This window comes from Onychostoma macrolepis, chromosome 09 (genome assembly GCF_012432095.1).
Source record: "Onychostoma macrolepis isolate SWU-2019 chromosome 09, ASM1243209v1, whole genome shotgun sequence".
Classification (NCBI taxonomy): Eukaryota; Metazoa; Chordata; class Actinopteri; order Cypriniformes; family Cyprinidae; genus Onychostoma; species Onychostoma macrolepis.
The window spans coordinates 13,029,294-13,049,442 of NC_081163.1; the positions used below are offsets into that span (position 1 = coordinate 13,029,294).

General features: G+C 36.2%; 2 protein-coding genes across 9 annotated transcripts in view; one reads left to right on the plus strand and one right to left on the minus strand.

Annotated features, from left to right (window-relative positions):
* The first annotated feature begins 6,521 nt into the window (after window positions 1-6,521).
* Window positions 6,522-10,910, plus strand: dipk2b (divergent protein kinase domain 2B). The gene is given in 6 exon segments (XM_058786267.1): window positions 6,522-6,925; window positions 7,305-7,569; window positions 7,986-8,159; window positions 9,283-9,571; window positions 9,778-10,029; window positions 10,032-10,910. Coding segments are annotated over 6 exon segments (1,251 nt in total). The 5' UTR covers window positions 6,522-6,746; the 3' UTR covers window positions 10,124-10,910.
* A 142-nt stretch (window positions 10,911-11,052) lies between these two features.
* The window catches only part of kdm6a (lysine (K)-specific demethylase 6A), a 69,708-nt gene continuing 60,611 nt past the window's right edge, over window positions 11,053-20,149 (minus strand). For 7 of the 8 annotated variants that reach the window (XM_058786262.1, XM_058786263.1, XM_058786260.1 and 4 more), the window contains 10 exons: window positions 19,776-19,981; window positions 19,401-19,462; window positions 19,239-19,313; window positions 17,100-17,248; window positions 16,860-16,974; window positions 16,539-16,726; window positions 13,034-13,175; window positions 12,782-12,908; window positions 11,705-11,875; window positions 11,053-11,609 (listed from right to left, as the gene is read on the minus strand). In XM_058786262.1, coding sequence (XP_058642245.1) covers window positions 11,580-11,609; window positions 11,705-11,875; window positions 12,782-12,908; window positions 13,034-13,175; window positions 16,539-16,726; window positions 16,860-16,974; window positions 17,100-17,248; window positions 19,239-19,313; window positions 19,401-19,462; window positions 19,776-19,981 — 1,265 coding nt within the window. In that variant the 3' untranslated portion in view covers window positions 11,053-11,579. Of the gene's footprint in view, window positions 11,610-11,704; window positions 11,876-12,781; window positions 12,909-13,029; window positions 13,176-16,538; window positions 16,727-16,859; window positions 16,975-17,099; window positions 17,249-19,238; window positions 19,314-19,400; window positions 19,463-19,775; window positions 19,982-20,149 lie in introns of those variants that run through there. The other variant, XM_058786266.1, reaches the window with a different exon arrangement.

Below are 20,149 nucleotides of genomic sequence, written 5' to 3' on the forward strand. Positions count from 1 at the left end.
TAAGAAATGATTTTAATATGTTGATTTGGTGCTCAAGAAACATTTCTTATTATTATCAATGTTGAAGACAGTTGTGCTGCCTAATATTTTTTGTGGAAATGATACATGATGCATTTTTTTCAGGATTATTTGATGAATAGAAAGTTCAAAAAATTATAGAAATGTCTTTACTGTCACTTTTGAAAAATGTAATGCATCCTTCCTGAATAAAAGTTAGTTTCTTTAAAAAAACATCTTCCCTTAAACTTGGTAGAATGGTATAGTGTATATATACAATTATAACAAAATTAATCAAATATAAATTCCAAGCTATTTCCTCACTTTCTCAACAATGAGATTTCTTATGCTTCTTATCACAAAGTTCTGGTTTAAGTGTAAGACTTTGGGCTCTAAAGAGTTAAATGCAATGCTAAAGCATTGAAACGCGAGAGCTGATGAGGAAGAGGAAAGCGAGAGAGAGCAAATTCAGGGGAATTTCAGGGAACCAGGGTGAACAGTCGGAGAATGGTCTTTCTCCGATTCTCTCGTCTCAACATAGACTTTCAGATGCTGAACTCCACAGAAGTGACAGCTCTGTTCCTCAGCAGCCATTAACAGTGTCTCTGGACTGACACTGCAACGGCTGCTATACGCCACCCGGCACAATGTGACCACAAAAGGGATTGGTGTCACTTTCTTGGCGCTCAAACTACTTTGAAGACCCCATTTCCTTGGCAAAGCTGAATCAGCCTTGAAAAAAATGCAACGGCTGAGTCATACTTCCTCCTGGATATGACAGCGCTTCCTCCACAAACTGATCTGTCCTCCCTCCCCTCCCCACATTTTAAAAAACGTTAAAGGGACGGAACATGGAAGAAGTGAGAAGGCAATGAGTCCACTCTGGTCTCAAACATAATAAACCTACATGGAAATATAAGACAGGCAAGCTCAAAATAAATGACTCAGAATGCATGTGATATATATGGCCTTGATTTAAATCTGTTTATATACTATTATACAGCATTTTTTTTTTCTTTTCTCTTTTTTTTTAAGGAAATTAATGATTTTATTCAGCAAGGATGTATGAATCAAAAGTAACAGTATTGCATTACCAAACATTCAAATTTTCTAGTTCTATTTTTTATTTCTTTTGAGCTTTCTATTCATCGAAGAATCCTGAAAAAATAAAAAATAAATAAAATGTATCACGGTTTCCACAAAAATATTAAGCAGCACAAGTGTTTTTAACAATGACAATAAGAAATACTTCTTGAGATTTCTGAAGGATCTGAAGACTGGAGTAATGGCTGATAAAAAAAAAAAAAAAAAAAATTAGCTTTGCCATTACAGGAACAGATTATACTAAAAAATACACACACACACACACACACACACACACACACACACACATATATATATATATATATATAAAATAGAAAACACCTGTTTTAAATTGCAATAATATTCCACAATATTACTTTTTTTAATTAAAGAAATGCTGCCTTGGTGAGCATTTTGCTCAAATCATACATTTATTATACTACACAGTGTGTAATATACACATTTTATAAGGAGTAATTTATTAGCTTTGATTTTGTATTTTACTGATTTTTTAAATCCTTTCTATATTTACTACTACTTCATAATAATAATAATAATTATTATTATTATTTTGCAATTATAAATATATAACAATAAATAACATTTCTGTCCATATGTGATAGCCAGTGCAAGGGAAATTCCAAAGACTGATAAAAAAACCTGTTGCACTTCTGCAAATACAGCATCAAGCATGGCTGCTGAACTATGAATAATCATTTAAGAGATTTGAGTAATTGCTTAAATGTAATATAAAAGAAAGAAGGGAAAGTTTTGCTAACAACACGTATGTCACACGAGTAAACAAACACAGTCCCCATACGCCAAACAAACACACACCCTGGTCAAATGGTACGTCATTTCTACAGGTGTCACTTGTTAGAAGCAGGATCTTTCCACTCTGTTTTGTTGACACATAACAGCACAGCCATAAAAGACAACGACAATCGTCAGATGAGTGACGCTGACATAGGGGATCAACCTCTGCCGGATTGTCCCAATGATGTCATTACCAGCTTGCTGCCTCAAACACGGACTGATTACTTAATGAATGATATAGATAGAAAACATTTAGTTTTCCATTGACACAAGCACACAGGTACCGGGACCATCATGAACTCCACTAACTAAAGTCATAAATGAATTCAGTCCTTTCAGTGTAAAACCTAAAGCTTTCGTTTTCCTTGAACTCTATTCAGGGGGTATTGTAGACGGAGTGAAAAAGAAATGACTCAGACGGAGCAAATGGTAGTAGGAAGAGAGCGGACAAATATGGGCTCTGCGCTCTACTTCACTGAAGACAGATCCGCCAGGGCTGGACGAAAGCCTGTGGACCAGATCGAGAGCGGTTGAGACCACACTGGAACCCACAGGGTCCCTCAAGGTGTTCTGTCAGCATGCCAACATAGCCATGCTGATTCATTCACCACGTACTGCAAACCAAACCCTCCTACAAGCCCCAGCATTTAACTCGTGGCGGCAGTCGTCACCCCACAGATCCGATTCCTCACAGCTGACACATCAACCCAGACAAACATAACAGATCTCAAAACTTTTCCTAAACATCACCTTATATTTACAGTATGAATATGAGTTGAAATTGCACAAATGACACAAATGCTTCTTTTCTCTAGCAGTGGTTTAGTAAGTTGCTCTCAAATAGAAAATGTTCCAAAAGGGCTTTCGCATAGAATGCTGTAGAAGAACCATTTTGGGTTTCTCAAAGAACTTTTCAGAGAACAGTTGTCAAAATACCAATTTTTTTCTAAGTCTGAAGAACATTCTAATAAACTAAAGAACCTTATTCCACTATAAAGTGGAATGGAAATTGGAACTTTTATTTATAAGAGTGTGGTTAGTTCTCACATCCTTATTAAATTACAATATCTTTGTGATATCTTTATGTCCTTCAAACTAAAATTACAATGTTATCATATTTTACTACAGCTGTTGGGTAAACAAATTAACATTTTAAACATAAGATTGAACTGTGTTCTCAGCACAAGAGAGTTTTTCTAAATGTCAGGTTGGGAAAGTTGTCACGTGTTTTAGGTGTTATAATTTTATCGATTGCAGTAATAGGCTATTTGTTGGGCAAAATAATTGTCTGATATTTCTGCATGTTATATTTCATTTTTGCTATCTTAAAAAGCAAACAAACAAATAAGTTAGTTTTATTTGAAATAACTAATGGACCGTTTAAAGACATATTTTCTGGACAATACCAATGGAAACGTTCAAGAGCAACAAAGACTTTAGAACATGCTTTTATAGACAAATTCACTTTCAAAAATGAACATATCGTGAGATGTTTCAGTACATCGAGCAAAATGAGTCAAAACTAACTCCGGTTTCCCTTTATTATTCTCCGAATACGAGTGCTACAAAAGTATTGAACTACCAGAGAGTCAATGTACTACGAACAGTAAGAAGCTGTCATAAACAATTACAGCACTTTAAGTGTAGCTGCTTGAAAATATTCCTTCTCGTTAAACTTGATCATCCGCACAAACTTCCTGTCGGTTTACTCATGGATGATGAATGACACATCGCAGAAATTATAAATAAATACATTAAAATATATATAGTTTATATCATTTAAATATATATATATGACATTTAATGCACTAACGTACTCTGCATCATTCTTATTTTGATCCAAACAATTAAATTGCAATATCATTGCGATGAATAAGCATCCACATTTCCTCAAAGCCAGTTCGCATGTTGCTAGTTGTTTGTACAGCTGTCTAAATTCAGTTGGAGTTGTAAACATCGCCATCGCGTGGTTTTTATGTCGACAAACCACAATGTTCTCTTTACAGTGTCTGAAAGGCGAATAGCCTATGAATTGAAATACCTGTTAACTTCATTTACTTCTCCAGAGAACTCTGCCTTTAATCTAGTAGCCTACAAACCGTTTAATGACATCCATTCAAACTCTTTTTTCAGTTCAAATACGGAATTAACAAAAGCCCAGAGAAAAGAAGGCGCGCTCCGAGTGTCATGACAACGGCGATCAAACATTCAAAAATCTTGTAAGCATTGGTATTTACTTAAAAGAAATGCTAATTTGGTATGAATTATTTTGCAATTAGTTTGATCTTGAACTTGAAGGTGTTTCAAACCTTAAAACTTTTTAAAACACATTTTAAATGATGTTAGTCATTAGTTTAAATGCACAACCCGTATTCATAGCTAGCGGCAAAGATTTACATTACAATCCGTTTTGGTTTATGATAATATGTGCACTTTGACATAATAGCGGAAATATAATCTGATGCCACACATGAGTAAGATCATCAGCACGAACACTAACGCAACTGGTATTTGGGGGAATTTTGTGCTTAGGGCCATAATAACGGACAAGTCCATTTCCGAAGTCAGGGATGTAGGTCATCTGCTTTAAAGATGCATATTTACACAGTAAAAACACAGTACAATTTACCTTGGCATAGATTTATCAAGCATACCATCGCTATAGTGAATAATAATTAATATGGCATCTAATTCATATAGTTTGGAATATTTTTGTCATTTTTTATTAGTGCTGATAACACTAGCCACATATAGTCTCTATTATTAACAATAACCGTAGTGAGTACAGAATTATGACGAGGACTGATACATTGGGTTTGCAAAAGTAGATTAAATAGCCTATGGCCTACTATAGGCTAATAAATTATAATTAGGCAATCAAATTATTAAGAACTTATTGTCTTTAATGGATACCATATTGTCTACAATAAATTTGGCACAGGTTTATGCAACCATGAGGTCTTTATTTGTCATAGGAAAGCTTGCAAGTGCAACCGTTTCATTTAGTGAGATTTGGTTTAGTCACTTAGTCAAAAAAACTCCGTTTCCGCTCGTCCCGGGACTCGACCGAAACACTGATGATTAATACACGGTGAGTCAAACGCGCAGTGGACTATTTATGTCCCCTATATATAGAGTCAAGAACCGTTCACTCCCAGTGCAGGTCACTGCTTTACTTTACTTCTAGGCACAAACAGACATTGTGTTTATTCATTACATTTATTTTATTTTTTAAACTATGCCTTACAATAACTTTTAGTGGTACTTGATCTGGGCTGGTACAGAAAGGTGGTAAGTTCTAACACCACAAGGATCGATATCATGAACTAACGGGAGATTGCTGTAGCCTGTTAATCATTTTGGGTAAAAATGTCAGTTAAATGACTGTAATGAATAGCATCCAAAACAATAAATCCCGAAAATGGAGAAGGAAACACCTAAAAGTATATAGACTAGTATTACATGTAACTTCAATATTTAACAACGTATGTCTAATACATTGTTTATTTTGTTGGGGCAAAGTTAAACAATATTCACCGCCATTCATGTTTTTCAATGATTCATCGTTGACACACAGCCTCGAATAGGAGACTGTGTTAAATTTACTCCACTTCCTACAATAATTTAACGATGTTTTCCTGTGGTCGGATGACTAGAGCAAAGAAAACTTCCAGAATTCACTCCCACATATTGATATTTTCCTTTTATCTTAAATAATCTCCTGTGTTCTCCATACAGCTATGAGTCAGCGCGAGTAAAAAAACACAAGCATGTTTAACATGCACTAGACGAATCACTAGCGTGACTAACGCGACAGGAATAAACTTTTCAGTTTCAAACGCAGAAGAAGTCAGTCTTACAAGTCTCACGATTGACATCTATTGCCCGTTTTGTGTATTGCACAGTTGTCTAAGAAAAAAGTGGAATAATAGATAGCAACAACACAATACCAACACTTAATATTTTCAGAGGCGAATACTTACTGCCATACTGCTTACTGCACAGCCTACTATTTATTAAAATTATTATATGCCTATTATTATGTACCTATTATATGTCACATAAGCTTATTGCATTGCATATTTAATTCAGCAAGCATTCTTTTTATTATTCAAATTATGATTGCTTTTCTACACTTTAGACATTAAATATTTGCTTGGTAAGATCGTGTCTAATGATCTAGAGCAAATAGAGCTTAGCTCTGTTTGCTCTAGACTAGATCATTAGACATGATTTTAGGGTTGGAAGCCTGTTTGAAACATTTGTTTTGTACCTTACAAAAACACTGTCTGTCATACTGTGGACACTGACAGTGTACATACTGCAGACATAGTACGCGTAATATAGTAGTACGTTATTCTGAACCAAACAGTCAATTATGCTTCAGTTTTTTAATATGAAACATTATAATGCTTTTTTTCCCCCAATATTTTTGACATAATTTTATATTAATTATTCAAATTAATTTATACAAACTTCAAAACTCAATCTTTAAAATTTAATATTGCATTATTAGTTGTGTATGTGGAATCAATAATTTACATATACACAGGGCTTAAAAATCACCATTTCAGAAAAACCCAATGGATAAAACAGGGTTTCCAGCCTTTGCGTGTACAGCTTTGAAATTAGGCTGTGTGCAGGAGGAAGTATCACCATGACGACAAGGGTTATCTTTGTTCACCATGTGTTTCCTGTCTAAGTGAGGTGTTTAGTGCAGGGGATATAACAGATCTACTACAGCTAACACTCAAGAGGTGCCACTTCATTGTTTAATGTGCTCATGTTAAGTGTGGAGGGCTTTGGGGCTGCCACTATGGTGCTGTGATTCGGGGGTTTAGGATTCAGTGATGGCAGGGATATGGTCAGAGGTCTGGACATTGTACCTCATATTGGCATTTGGTACTCCAGACCCCTCACCAGCACCCCAAGAGAAACTTGACTTCAGAAGAGTCTTCTTGGGTTTGGATAAATGCAACGCCTGCATTGGGACATCCATTTGCAAGAAGTTTTTCAAGGATGAAATAAGGTAAACTATAGGATATTTACTATTAATACAGAAAAATCTTTTTTCGTTGTCCTTATGCAGAGGTTTTAAAGATATTCAACAAGGTATCCAAATGTCCAAATATTGAAGTAAAGATGTTCTGTTTTTTCCATATGCATCTTCACTGACCTAATATACTATATTCAGGGTTAAATAACTTTCTTCTTGTATATATAGAGCTATTCAAACAAGAGCACCGCATACCATCGGAAAATAAAACATCAATAGGAAGCTGCCTTTTTCTACATCGAAATTGTCTTCAAAATGTGCAGCTCACAATATCTAATCATTGATCTGAGTGAGCATGAGCAATGAAAGCAAAAGCAGGAAGCTAATGTGGACACTGATTATTTCACCGCAGGTTTGAAAGATGGCTGACTGCTCAGTCTAATCTCTCCTCAGCAGATGTGCGCTCATATGAGGGAAACTATACAGACAGCACAGCGGGCTGGAGACCTGTGGTGCTATCCTACGTGATGTCTCCTCACCTGCACCAGATATCAGACAATAGCATTTGCACCTCAGCAGGCAAAGGGAAATCCTGCAGCATTGAAGCAGTCCTCAGGGCCACTTCACGCTTCCAGAGTTGGGTCCACTCCAACCTACTACTTCCCAGCATGGTGAAGGTCTGCATTCGGTCTCTGTATTTTGATGTCTATTTGAGGTCAGCAGTGGCTCAGGATTTAAGGTCTGAACAATTAAATTTCAAAGGGTTATTAATCTGAAAACTAGAAGGTGCCAATTTAGCACTTACAATGTGCCAAATTATTTCTCGATTATCAATGGTTCTTAAAGCAAAGCTTTGGTAAAGATGAAGGTAACAAGTGCATTTCTTCCTTTGTAGCCAAACTTTAAACAAATTATGTTTTACGGGTGTTTCTTCAACTTTGGGCACTTTTATGTTTATGTTCCATTTCTAAATTACAGCGGTAATTCCCCCCCCACAACAAACCATTCTGCTTTAAATAAAGTTCAAAATGAACGAAGTTGAAGAAACACTATACATCACATTTGAAAACTTAAATCAAAATTCCTTTTCTAGGGTCTGGTCACCCCGATGCTGCGCTGTCCATCTCAGAGGCTGCTGGACCGCATTGTGCGACGTTACTTTGAAGTGACTGATGTGGGAAGCGTGCAGATGAAGCACTTCAGTGAAAAGGACAAGCTCAGACTTCTTTATACCCTGGCTGTCAATCAACAACCTCTCATACTGCAGGTATAACAATAAGTGATTGTGGATAAAAGGGATACAGCTACGGCTGGAAACTAACAATAAATTAAATTGTCCACCTATTCGATTGTGTTTTATTAACATCTACACCTACCCCAACCTTATACCTACCCCTTACAATAATGCTATATTGATGTGTGCATGCCCAGTAGCCACAGGTGTATGCTTTAACCACAACAAGTGAATATTGCATTGTGCTGTAATTGAGCTAGCAACGTCAAGTCATAGGTTCGATTCCCAGGGCATTCCCAATGCATGAACTCAGCTTGAACATTGGGGGACACAATTTGATTTATAAAGTGTAAACAGAATGGTGAAGGAAATTCTAGGTGTAATTCTAGTTAGGAAGTAATCATTTTGAACTGTTTGGAAATAATATTGTAAAATATGCACACATTAACTCGTAACTGCGTAATAATATGTCCAAAACAGAACGTTTCTTCCCTCGTCAACATTCAGTTAGGAATTACACGAATCACGGAAATGACAGGCAACTTATTTGAAATTCCAATTCAGAACGGCCATGTGTGAGAAAAAAAGTCAAGTATGTTTACATTTCTATTGTTAAACAGTCGTCAAATATTACAATCTTACCTCGCTTTCTGTTCTCTGTTAACTGGCGGACGGTTCGTTCGCGCCACAATTCGCGCTCTGCTTCTGTGCCGTAAACCCCGCCTACTCTAATCTGATTGGCCATCTCAGTCATTTTGCGCTTTTAGACCGCTGGGGCAGACCTTTTAAACCTTGCCATCACTCATCAAAATGTATAGGGCAGGCCACAAAAATGCAATGTGAATAGCATTGAATAAAAGCATACCATAATTACAAACATTGCTATTTCAAGTAATTGATTTAATTAATTAGTATTGATAGATAAAAACTCAGAAATAAACTTAGAATTACAAAACTGCGATTCTTGAAAAAAGACAGAACTGCGAGACATAAACTCGAAAAAAGTCGCAAAATTTTTTTTAACACTCCGTGGAGGAAACAACCTTCCAATACTAGCTCTCTATATAAAGAACACGAAAACGTACACACTGGCATTGCCTGCTCGAGCTCCCTTGCTTCCTGTTTTCAGTCCTACTTTTGACTTTTCTGCCCACAGATGTTTCCAGGCACGGAGGGCTGGCCCTTCCTCCGCTACCATGGCTCCTGTGGAAGGATGATGGTCTGGGCAGGGAGCAAACCCCTCAGGAGCCTGTTTTCCTCTCCGCTGGAGCGCCGCGCTGACATTGCCTACCAGCTTCTTCACATCACCCTGAGCCTGAGCTCCAACAGCCTCCAGTTCAGCCTCTTCTACACCAGCCTCTCAGAGGACATGTTTGGTACCTTGGATGATAGCAGGGTCTTCATTGTGGATGCCAGTACCATAGGGATTATCGACTTGCAGGAAGGTCAGTTTTAGCTTACTCACATATGCATTGCTTTTACCATGTACACAGACAAACTTGCTTTATCCATGTTTCAAGTGTAATTCAAGTCTTCTATTCATCAAAGTGATCAATTTTTAAATTATGATTTAGCTTTACTGGACACTGGTGCTATGTGTCATGCTGCATGTGTTATTATACCTAAATCATTACAGTCCTCTTTCCTGCAGGATATCCTCCTGATGAAGACATGCAACCAGAACACCTCGATGTCTTCTCCTGTCTCAGTGGATCTTGTGAGAGACCTCCTCCATGTGAGACTGTTCGAGCCGCACAGAGTTTTATCTTACTTTGCAAACATGTCATTAACAATCTGCTCATGCCTAATGATGTGCAGTCAGGTCTTCTTCCCAAAGAAGCCGTCAGTGCGCTTGCTATCTGTGCAGACCAATCTCAGTCTGACCAACGAATAATTGCTGCCATCCAAACCTTAAAAACATTTTACAGACATTAAGGCCATGCAGCGCTCTCTATGGATACAGGTATCCTGAATGCCTCTATAATGACAGGTTCTAGACCAAAACTACCCACCTAAAGGGATAGTTCACCCAGAAATTAAAATTGTGTCAACTTTTACACACCCTCACATGGTTTCCAAACTGGTATGACTTTCTTTATTCTATGGAACATAGAAAATATTTAAAACTAAGTGTTTTTTTTTTCCTTTTCTCGTCCATCCATTGGAAGTCAATGGTCTCCATTTGTTTGCTTCTTCAAAATATATTTTATGTTCAGCAGAAGGTGGTTGTACAGGTTTGGAATGATAAGACTGAGTAAATGACAGAATTTTAACTTTTAGGGGGACCATCCATTTAAGGCACTTTACTGACTGCATAAAGGTATGAACCTGGCAGCATGGCAATATGGAATACAGCACTTAAGTTTTTTTTTAATGAAATGGACTGTGTAATCTCATCAGTATATATCCAGTGAAGGATCTTTATGTTATCAAAGCACAGCTGAAAAACAAACCTTGAGACATATGCAAAAAATAAATAAATTGGTCTATTCAAATTGCAAAAATATTATAACTCACAGACGAGACAAGGAATTTCATCACAAAAGAATATTTTAATTACAAAGACAACTCTGATTAGTAACCCATAAACCATATCAATCTTCATGTTTCTGTACAATACTTGCTAAGCGGTTTTATTCATGTATAGAAAATGTAAAAAGAGAAATGTTCAAAATGACATTACTCCATAAAATTTAATGGCAGGAACTCTGAAAAAAAATAACAGCATTCCATCAACAAATATTTTCAAGCAATAAATATTTATAAATAGTGTAAATTTACAACAAGATTAGAAATAACACAAAAACACAAATTAAAGTTTATTTCTTAGTCTATGTGCAACCCATTTTTCTTTGTGACTTGGCTATCCCCCCCCCACAACTTAACTTTTTCCTTAAGAAAAAGACAAAAATATTTTTAAGAAAAAAAAAATAAATTCACATTACAAATTTCTCTTTTTTGTTACCTAAAGAAAATGTTGAACAAAAAAGCCCAGCTACGGTAGTACTTAAAGGAAATAAGATTGAAAGAAAATCATGTATTAGCTCGTACATGAAGTACAGAAGATGACAAAAGAAACAAAAACCAAAAAAGAGGATTAAAGCAACAGTAAAATAAAAAAGGAAGAGTCAGTAGTTTTGAGTGATTTTGCCATTTGTGGTATATACACAAAACCATTTTCCCTCAGCAATTAGTCTATTTGTAGTTTGTGTTTCAAAGAGAAGTGGTGCTGAACAAGCTGAAACAGTCCTGAAGATGGAGACGATCCCACTTCACTCCAGTGGGCCAGAACTCCATACTTGGCAAGGTTGCATAGACAAACAGCTTAGAACCAGCAGCCTTGTGGGGTTTGCTACAGAAACCAGTGGTGTGGAACTGGGTCAGGTCTCCTGAATATCAGAAAGAGATGTGTTGCGTTCCAGGGTGTTATCCGAAGAACCGTTAATGTTAACGTCAAGTTGAGGAGGAGGCCAGAGGTGGGGCCTGTGGAAACAGCCAGAGGATATTAAGCATGCCCATTTCTTGCCACCTGAGACCATTAATCATACGAATAAGGGCGTAAGGGCTTTGAGACTTACTAATGTGAACTGGTCATACACGTGCATGAGGTCCTCTATTCTGTACTGCTCTAAAACCACAAAGTTCTCAAGGTTAGGGCAGCATCTCCGAGCACAGCCCTGGCAGTGCACCACGTATGTCTTACGTGAGTTACTCTCACTGGTGACAAACAGCAGATCAAAGACCTCCACCTGCGATAACACAAAAAAAGAAAAGAAAGAAAAAAGAAATATTAAAATGTGCATGAATAGAAAAGACCCCAATCAAATGAAAATGTAATAATATATTTAAATAATATTATTAAAATGAACTGAAATATAAACAAATAAAAGCCCTTAAATGTAATTTTTGCGTTTTTGGTAAAACCAGGTTAAAGCAAAAAAAAAAAAAAAAAAACAGGTGAAAATGTAAAAATATTTTATTTATAATATTAAATTACCTAATGAATAATATTAATTACCTAATGGTAAACAAAGTGTCAAGAAAAACTTGGAATGTTGACTTCACAAAGCCTTGTACAAAATTTCTAGGACAGAAATTCTAGAATCTAAAAGTTTATATATTTCAACATTCAACATCACGTGCATATTTCATCCATAGTCAATGTGATCTCAACATGATGGTTATGATGAGTGGGGTGTAGAACAAACACAGGGGTCTTCAACCACTTATTTTTTTTATGATGCTTCCAACTGTTTGTGATTATATGATAAGAATGTTCAAAAATCACTTTAAATAGAGATCACATTTGCAAAGTGAAATTTCTAGCCAAAGAAAACTTTGAAAGCTGAGCATAACTAGAAATATTTTAAATAATACACTTGAATACTTGACATTTTCATGATTTTTCCCATGCATTTAAAGAATTTAATTATTTTAAGTCCATTTTAAACATTCCGATGTGTCAATTATGAGAAATGTAAAAAGAGCTTTTTCTAGCCCACTGATATGACTAAAGTCTTCACCTCATGTGATGATTATGTGATTTCAAACAAATGTGCCAAAGCAAACATTTATTTCGAGTGTAAAACTATTGTCTATTATTTACAACTTACAGACAATTCAAATCTAAAGAACCTTTGGTGAAGAATACACACCTCACAGATGCTACAGTAGTGAGCAGGTTCGTCCTTGGTCCTTCCATGCCAAACTAGCTCTTTTCCAGCAGCTATAAGCGCCTCCCTCAACGTCTGACACTGCTTTAGTGTCCTCAACAAACAATACCTGAGGAGGAGGAAAAGACCTTATTTAACACTTCCATTAATCTGCTTGAAATCTCAGTCACACTAAACTTCATCCTTTTGACCTCTCAAAGAACCACAATCATAAATGTGCTGAAGCAAACTCACTTGATCATCTCAAAGAGTTTGTGGTCTGAAACTTTGATGTTCCTGGCCATGTTCCAAGAGAGGTGAATCATGGGAACGATGGATTTGACACTCTGGAGTTTGTTCCACTCATAGCGTTCCACAGCTAACTTGTACTGATGCACTGAGGAAGAACAGATAAGAATTAAACACTTTGAACAGTTAACAAAGAGATTAACTACATTTTAACTTAAGGTTTAAGGCTTTATCAAATATACTGATATTGTGTTTCACTTTTATTATTATATTTTACTTTAAAAGACTGTAAAATATCACCTTCTTCAAAATTGATACACACAACCGTTTAAAACCAAATGAGCTGCCTACCAAGACAGCATTTTGTTGTGGTTTTATTCATGGCCTTTTAAAAACAGCCGGAGACTCACTGCGCCTTCAAAACAACCCAACAGAGTTGTGTAGACCAAAAAAGTTTCCCAAAGAGTAAAATACTTGAAAAAAGCCCACTCTCAAAAATCAAAAGTAACAAGCGAGATGAAAGCAGTGTAAGCAATTTACACTGAAAAAAAACAAGGCAAACGTTTCGGTCACATGTTAACCATTTTCAATGCCAAGCTAACAATTGTTGAGAGTATGCTGGCTTTTTTCAAGTATTTTATTCATGGCCTTTTAAAAATAAATATACGTATCCTTCTTTGATAAAATTATCTCAAAATAATTAAATAATTAACTGGCGGACTAGACAAGATCAACAAGATTATCGACAAGATAATGTAGCCTATTCTAAAAATTAAAAAAATTAAGACTGTAAAATACTTTTGACTCTTAAAAGGCTGAAATGTGAAGTTTATCATTTTATAAAACCTTCTGTTTTTGTGAAAACCTGCATCTGAACTGTAAATCATGTTTTTATAGACATTTTAATTTTACATTTTTTGTGCAGGTCTTGAAAAGGTCTTAAAAATCTTGTTTGGTCTCGTACTGTATTGCGTCCCTTGTCAGTGTTGGGCGCTTGCTTGGCCATTTGTTGTGATCAACAGGAAAGTGCGTTCAAGCGCCAGCAGAAGACCGTGTAAAGTAATTGAGAGAAGCAGTCTATCAGCGGAAGTTAAAATCAGCTTGTAAGTGTATTTACTTGTCTCATTAGTGTTTAGTGCAGTTGTCGTTGCTAGGAAACGCTTGTTTTGTTAACTGTGTGGAGACGTGCTGAAATCACATTTGGTCTCGTACTGTATCGCGTCCCTTGTCAGTGTCGGGCACTTGCTTGGCCATTTGTTGTGATTAACAGGAAAGTGTGTTCAGCTGAATTGGATTAGAATTTTGTTAGATGGGTATAAAAAAAATCTTAGTTTACTGCGGCAGCAGTTGTGTAAGGCCTCCTCGTGTGAAGACCGAAGAGTGTAAAGACCATCGACTCTACCGTGCGACTCCAGCGGACAGGGACACCAGCAAAGGATATAAGTATCGCCTTTTATTTTGCCTCTTTCCTACTACTTGTTTCACGTCTGTTTCAGTTTTTATAACCATTTCTTACTATGTGTAAGTTGTTGTTTTTTTAGCATGTGTGTTTGGCTCAGTGTTATTTTTTTAGGATTACTGATAAACTAATGTAGTTTGATTTGTATTTGTTATCCATTTTAGTTTTAATTACAGTTGTTGTAATGTTGTCGTTTTATTCGTTTTTTTATTATATCTGTATAGGTTTTCTTTTTTTACACCGAGTTTGAGTTTTATGTGTGTGTGTGTGTGTGTGTGTGTATATGTGTGTGTACATACACATATGCAGTTAATTTTTGGTGTTTGGCTTAGTGTTATGTTAGAATCATTATTATACTCATACCTTTTGTTGTTTTAATATTTTGAATTGTTTTTGGCTTTATTTTAAATTTTCCTTTAAATGTTTAGTTTTGTAATGTCGTTGTATGCATTTATCACTTTTATTTACTTTATATTCTTAAATGTGTGTATAGTATTTATAGAGTTTTAACTTTTAGTTTTAGTTACTTTTTCTTATTTGTAAGTCGCTTTGGATAAAAGCGTCTGCTAAATGACTAAAAGTAAAAGTAATTTAAGCCAAAATATCCTGCAGATACCTTGGTCTGGCAAAAACCATCAATTGTTTTTATATATAACTTTCCGGACCTCGGCTGGTGAGAAGAGTTCATTACTGGCCCTCAAGCCATTTTAGTTGAAGACCCCTGGGGCCTCATGTATAAAACTTTCCGTAGATTTCATCTTAAAAGTGTACATATGCAGAAAAACTAGATTCTGCGCCAGAACCTGCGCAAAAATCATTTTATAAATCCCTGAAGATTGTGCGTACATGTGTCTCCTCCCCAAAATCCCCATATATGGAGCTTACAATGCCTACTTTTACTATGCATAACCTCATCTGCATATCATTTCCATGCATATTCCCATCCACGTGACACCAAGTTTAACACCGTCAAAGGTACAAAACGTTAGTTAAATGACATGCGGACTAAAAATGCTATTTGTACGGTACATTACATTGCTAAAAATCATTCACTGTCCTTGTCTGGTTTTCGAATAAATATATCAAAATGAAATAGTATAAAAACAAAATTGTATAAAATACTTCTCAGAGAATCTTTTTAGAATAGAATGGATCTCTTTCTTTTCCACAGGCCAAAGCAGTATATAATTGTTTTAAACAAATCAGATATTTTAGGATATTTAAATAGGCTATAGTAGAATCAGAAATAGGCTACGGTGTGTGTACATAATTGTCTGACGCAGCTTCACTGACAAAATATTATAAAAAAAAAAAAAAGAAGAAATGTGCAAATCTTACCGCTTGCTTCAGATTCTATCCTTCAATCACAATGCTATTTTCATAATGTTCTGAAGATCGCAAAAGAAGTCTGCCTTCACACGAAATAAACACCTCCGTGCAGCCTGGTTGTGCAGTAGGCTAATATAATCGGACCCATTTAAACTTGCCAATGGACCGTTCGACCACCGAATCCAGCAGTGTCTGCCACAATATCGAAGTAAGCGCACATATCGTTGATGTTTTTGCTAAAAATATTTTCTCTTAACATGAGATCTGCAGTTTAAAGAAACATTACTGTGCTGTCATTAAAACAGCATGTAACAAGAAAAGTGATCAAAAAACAGCACATTCACTACAAATACAAATTCACTCAAATAACATTTTTTTGAATAATGACTATGTAATGTCAATGCTTAACTCCATTAATCAGCAGAATATTTAATCTAAATGTGTATATTGAAAGGAAAAGAGAGTCCGAAATCATTAATTCGCTATTACGCCAGTAAAAGAGTGCGTACGCACGGTCTTGAGTTCCTGTACAGTGTGCACATATTTACGCCAAGTTTATGTACGTGGGAAATTGCGTACGCACATTTCTATGCCCGTTTTGTGCGTATGTTTATACATGAGGCCCCTGGTCTAGAGTGTCCATACGGTGTGCACATATTTTCATTTTGCCCGTTTTGGCCCCTGGTGGTCCAATATCAGTAATAAGCAATTTGACATATTTACCAGTGAGTGGTCCTACATTCCAGGCAATGTTGTTGCACCAGCCAATAGCCTGAACCCAATGCACAGTGCCTGTATTGAGCCAGACCAGATCACCTGGTCGCTGGATAAAGCGATACACTGGAACATTGGCCTCATACAAGTCCTCTAGATTTGGCCACCATGAGCCCATTAGGTAATTTATATTATTCCTGCATAAAGAATATGTCAGTCAGTAAGACATAGACTTACAAACATGCTTAAATTCATATTTTATCCTAAATTTGCGGTAAAACACAAAATTGGGTGTTTCAGCAGAATTAAAGCATTTTTGATTGTGCTTACTTTTCACAGAAGTCATTCATGACACCCCAGTACAGCTCAGGAACAGCAAACCATTCACAATCTCCAGGGCCGATGTTAATGTTCACAGAGCAGAAGTTGTTATTTTCTTGATGACCTGAATGGAAAAAAGAAATAGTTTTTATTAACATCCCGACTTTCAACTCTGTAACGTCTGTATTTGAGCAATGTCTCGGTAAAGCACGGCGAGATGTGCATGTGCTTGCATGCCAATAAGCTGACCTGGTGTCCTGCTGCCTGGGACCTTCATGTAGAGCTGGACTGTGTTCATGCCGAGAATGGTGTGGCCCACATGACTGAGCAGATTCCCTGCAGACACCACCCGCACGAAGGCAGGCAGCTTACTCAACTCAGCCAGCTGCAGCTTCCACCTGCAAAGCCACAGGGTGAAGAGGTCAGATGCAGTGACCTAACATGTCCCCTGTTCCATCATAACTCTAGGAGTCTGTCTGAACACTGAGGTCTGAAAAGGCCCATTTAACACTCTCAATCCTCCTTCAGACTTCAATTAAACTCTCTTCTAGAGCATCTTGATGAAGCACTAAACCACATGAGGCATGCATTAAAGTGATTTTATTACTGTTAAAGGTTGTTAAACAACATGAAGCGGAGTGCCTTTTCACCATGGTAAAAAACACTTCATGAACTCAAGTGGCTTACTGCTTTTATAAAGGACATTTGACCATTAAAGAAACAAGTGTTTAAATGATTACAGTTATTTCAGATTCTGCTAGGTGACTATTATCCTAGAATTCAAGAATTACTGCAAAGACATTTGTTATAAATTATTGTAACTATTTCTATTATAAATAAATGACAAAATTTACAAGAAATAAAAGTGTAATCAACACTTCAGAAAACGGCACTGTAGCTGTTCCACACTTCTTGAAGCTGCAATCATTTTCTGCTAAGAAAGATTTCTCATATTTACCAAGAAAAGTAATAAGAAACTTTCTCAATTACAAAATTAGCACATTAGGAAGCTCTATTCAACACTCCAGTCTACTATCACAGCTAAAATGTTAAATTTTAAAATGTCTAAAAATAGAAAAAGTCTATTTTAACCTTTGTGCTGAAAATCCTTTACCCAATTTAGTGTTACTCGTCAAAAATGACAGGCCTTTTAAAAATTGCTTGCAAATGTCTCATCACAAATTATCACCAAATCTTGGATTCAATCTTTTTGTCAACTTGTTTTCTTTCAATTAGGATTGGTCGTGGGCCTCACTGATCTAAGCTTATTCACCTCAGAGTCAGTAAGTTTAGTCCAATGTATTAACAATGACTAGCATTTTTAGGAAAATGAAAATCTAAAGAGGGTCAAAACGACTGGAACAACATGAAGGTTAAACTGTAGTGTTATGTAAACTGTAATGTTTGGTTTTTATTGCTTCTATTGTCCTTATTTGTAAGTTGCTTTGGATAAAAGCGTCTGCTAAATGACCAAATGTAAATGTAATAATTGTTACTGTTTTTGATAGTATTCTGCTTAGTATTGTGCTTAGATAGTATATACACTGTCATACTGGCCTTACCGATGCTCGCCACAGTTGTGCCTATATCTGCAATTTTACAACCAAATGTTGTGCCTGCAAATGCATTTTGCAAAAAAAAAAAAAAAAGTTGCTTCTGACTTTGGGACTTTAAAGGATTAGTTCACTCAAGAATTAAAATCCAAGATGTTAATGTCTTTCTTTCTTTGGTCAAAATTAAGAAATTAAGGTTTTTGAGGAAAACATTACAGGATTTTGTTTAGAAGCTCCAAATTGCAGGTTCGGTGCTGCTTCAAAGGGCTCTACACGATAGGAATAAGGGTCTTATCTAGTGAAACAATCAGTAATTTTCTAAAGAAAACAAAAAAAATTATGCACTTTTTAACCACTATGAAAAACTGTGACCTTTCCAACGTGATTATGTAATGCGTGAAGTTGTGGACGTGCATCGCGTAGCTAGTTCAAAGATGAGCATTTGTGATTAAAAAGTATATAAATGTTTATTTCTTTTAGAAAATGTCACTAGATAAGACCTTTATTCCTCAGCTGGGATCGTGTAGAGCACTTTGAAGATGCATCGAAACTGTATTCTGGACCTTCAACCCATTGGCCACCATTAAAGTCCATATAAAGTCCTTTATGGAGAAAAATCCTGGAATATTTTCCTCAAAAACCTTCATTTCTTTTTGACTGAAGAACAAAAGACATGAACATCTTGGATGACATGCGGGTGAGTAAATTATCAGGAAATTTTAATTCTGGAGTGAACTAATCCTTTAATGCACAAGCAGATCTGCAACTTTGTATTGCATATTAGATGTTTTGTGCTTGAATGCTTAGAAGGCGAAAAAAGCCAGTGAGCACTTACTTTTTCTCATCTGACAAGTCAATGTTGGTCCCAAACTTGATGTGCTTAAAGGGACCTCTTCTTCTGTGGACCACACTGAAACAAAACACAGGCTCCAGTTACAGACTATGGTTCTGTCAAAAGTCTTTAAAACATTTAGACTTCAATTGAACATGGACTTACTTTTCTGATGGAGCAGATTCTGTGTCTGAGTGGTCTTTCTGCCCTTTCTTTTCATTTTCCTCCTGTTAGATAAAAAAAAAAAGTGAAAAAGCAGCCATTAGACTCCAAGCACCAATCATGAAGTGTTTCACAGTATCAACAGCAAACTCTTCATGAGGAGGAAATATGGATTGTTGACATGCTGTCCCCAGTACTGAGCCAATGGACAATCAAGAGTGGAAAATTGTGGCAATTATTTTTAAGTAGAGTTGAAAAAATGTTTGTTCCAAACAAAATATCCACATTAAACTGAATCCAGTACTAAAATATTAAGCTAATCTCCCGACATCTTGGGATTGCATGTTTTTTCTTAATGTGGGAATTATGACAACTCACCCGCAATGATTCCTGGAAAGACGAGGCCTGGTACTGAGCGTATCTGGCGATGGTGGTGTGAGACCGGCTGCTTTCAAATCGCCACATCTTTCTGCTTCCCGTCACATCCCAGTTCTCATCAGTGGGCTGAGATAACTGAGTCCTCACCTCCACCAGGTGCTCTGGGTTGGCCTCCACCAGAGTCTTAGTAGAGAACAATCCTAGGTCTAACATGAAGAGAAAGACACCAAAATGTCAACTGATGAAAACAAAGGGTAAAAACTGAAATAAATGTATTATGTTAAATAATGTTAATATGTTAATATGTTTAATAATTAAATATTTAATTATTAACAACAACAATAATAATTTCAAAAAGGGGATTACTTTTTTGC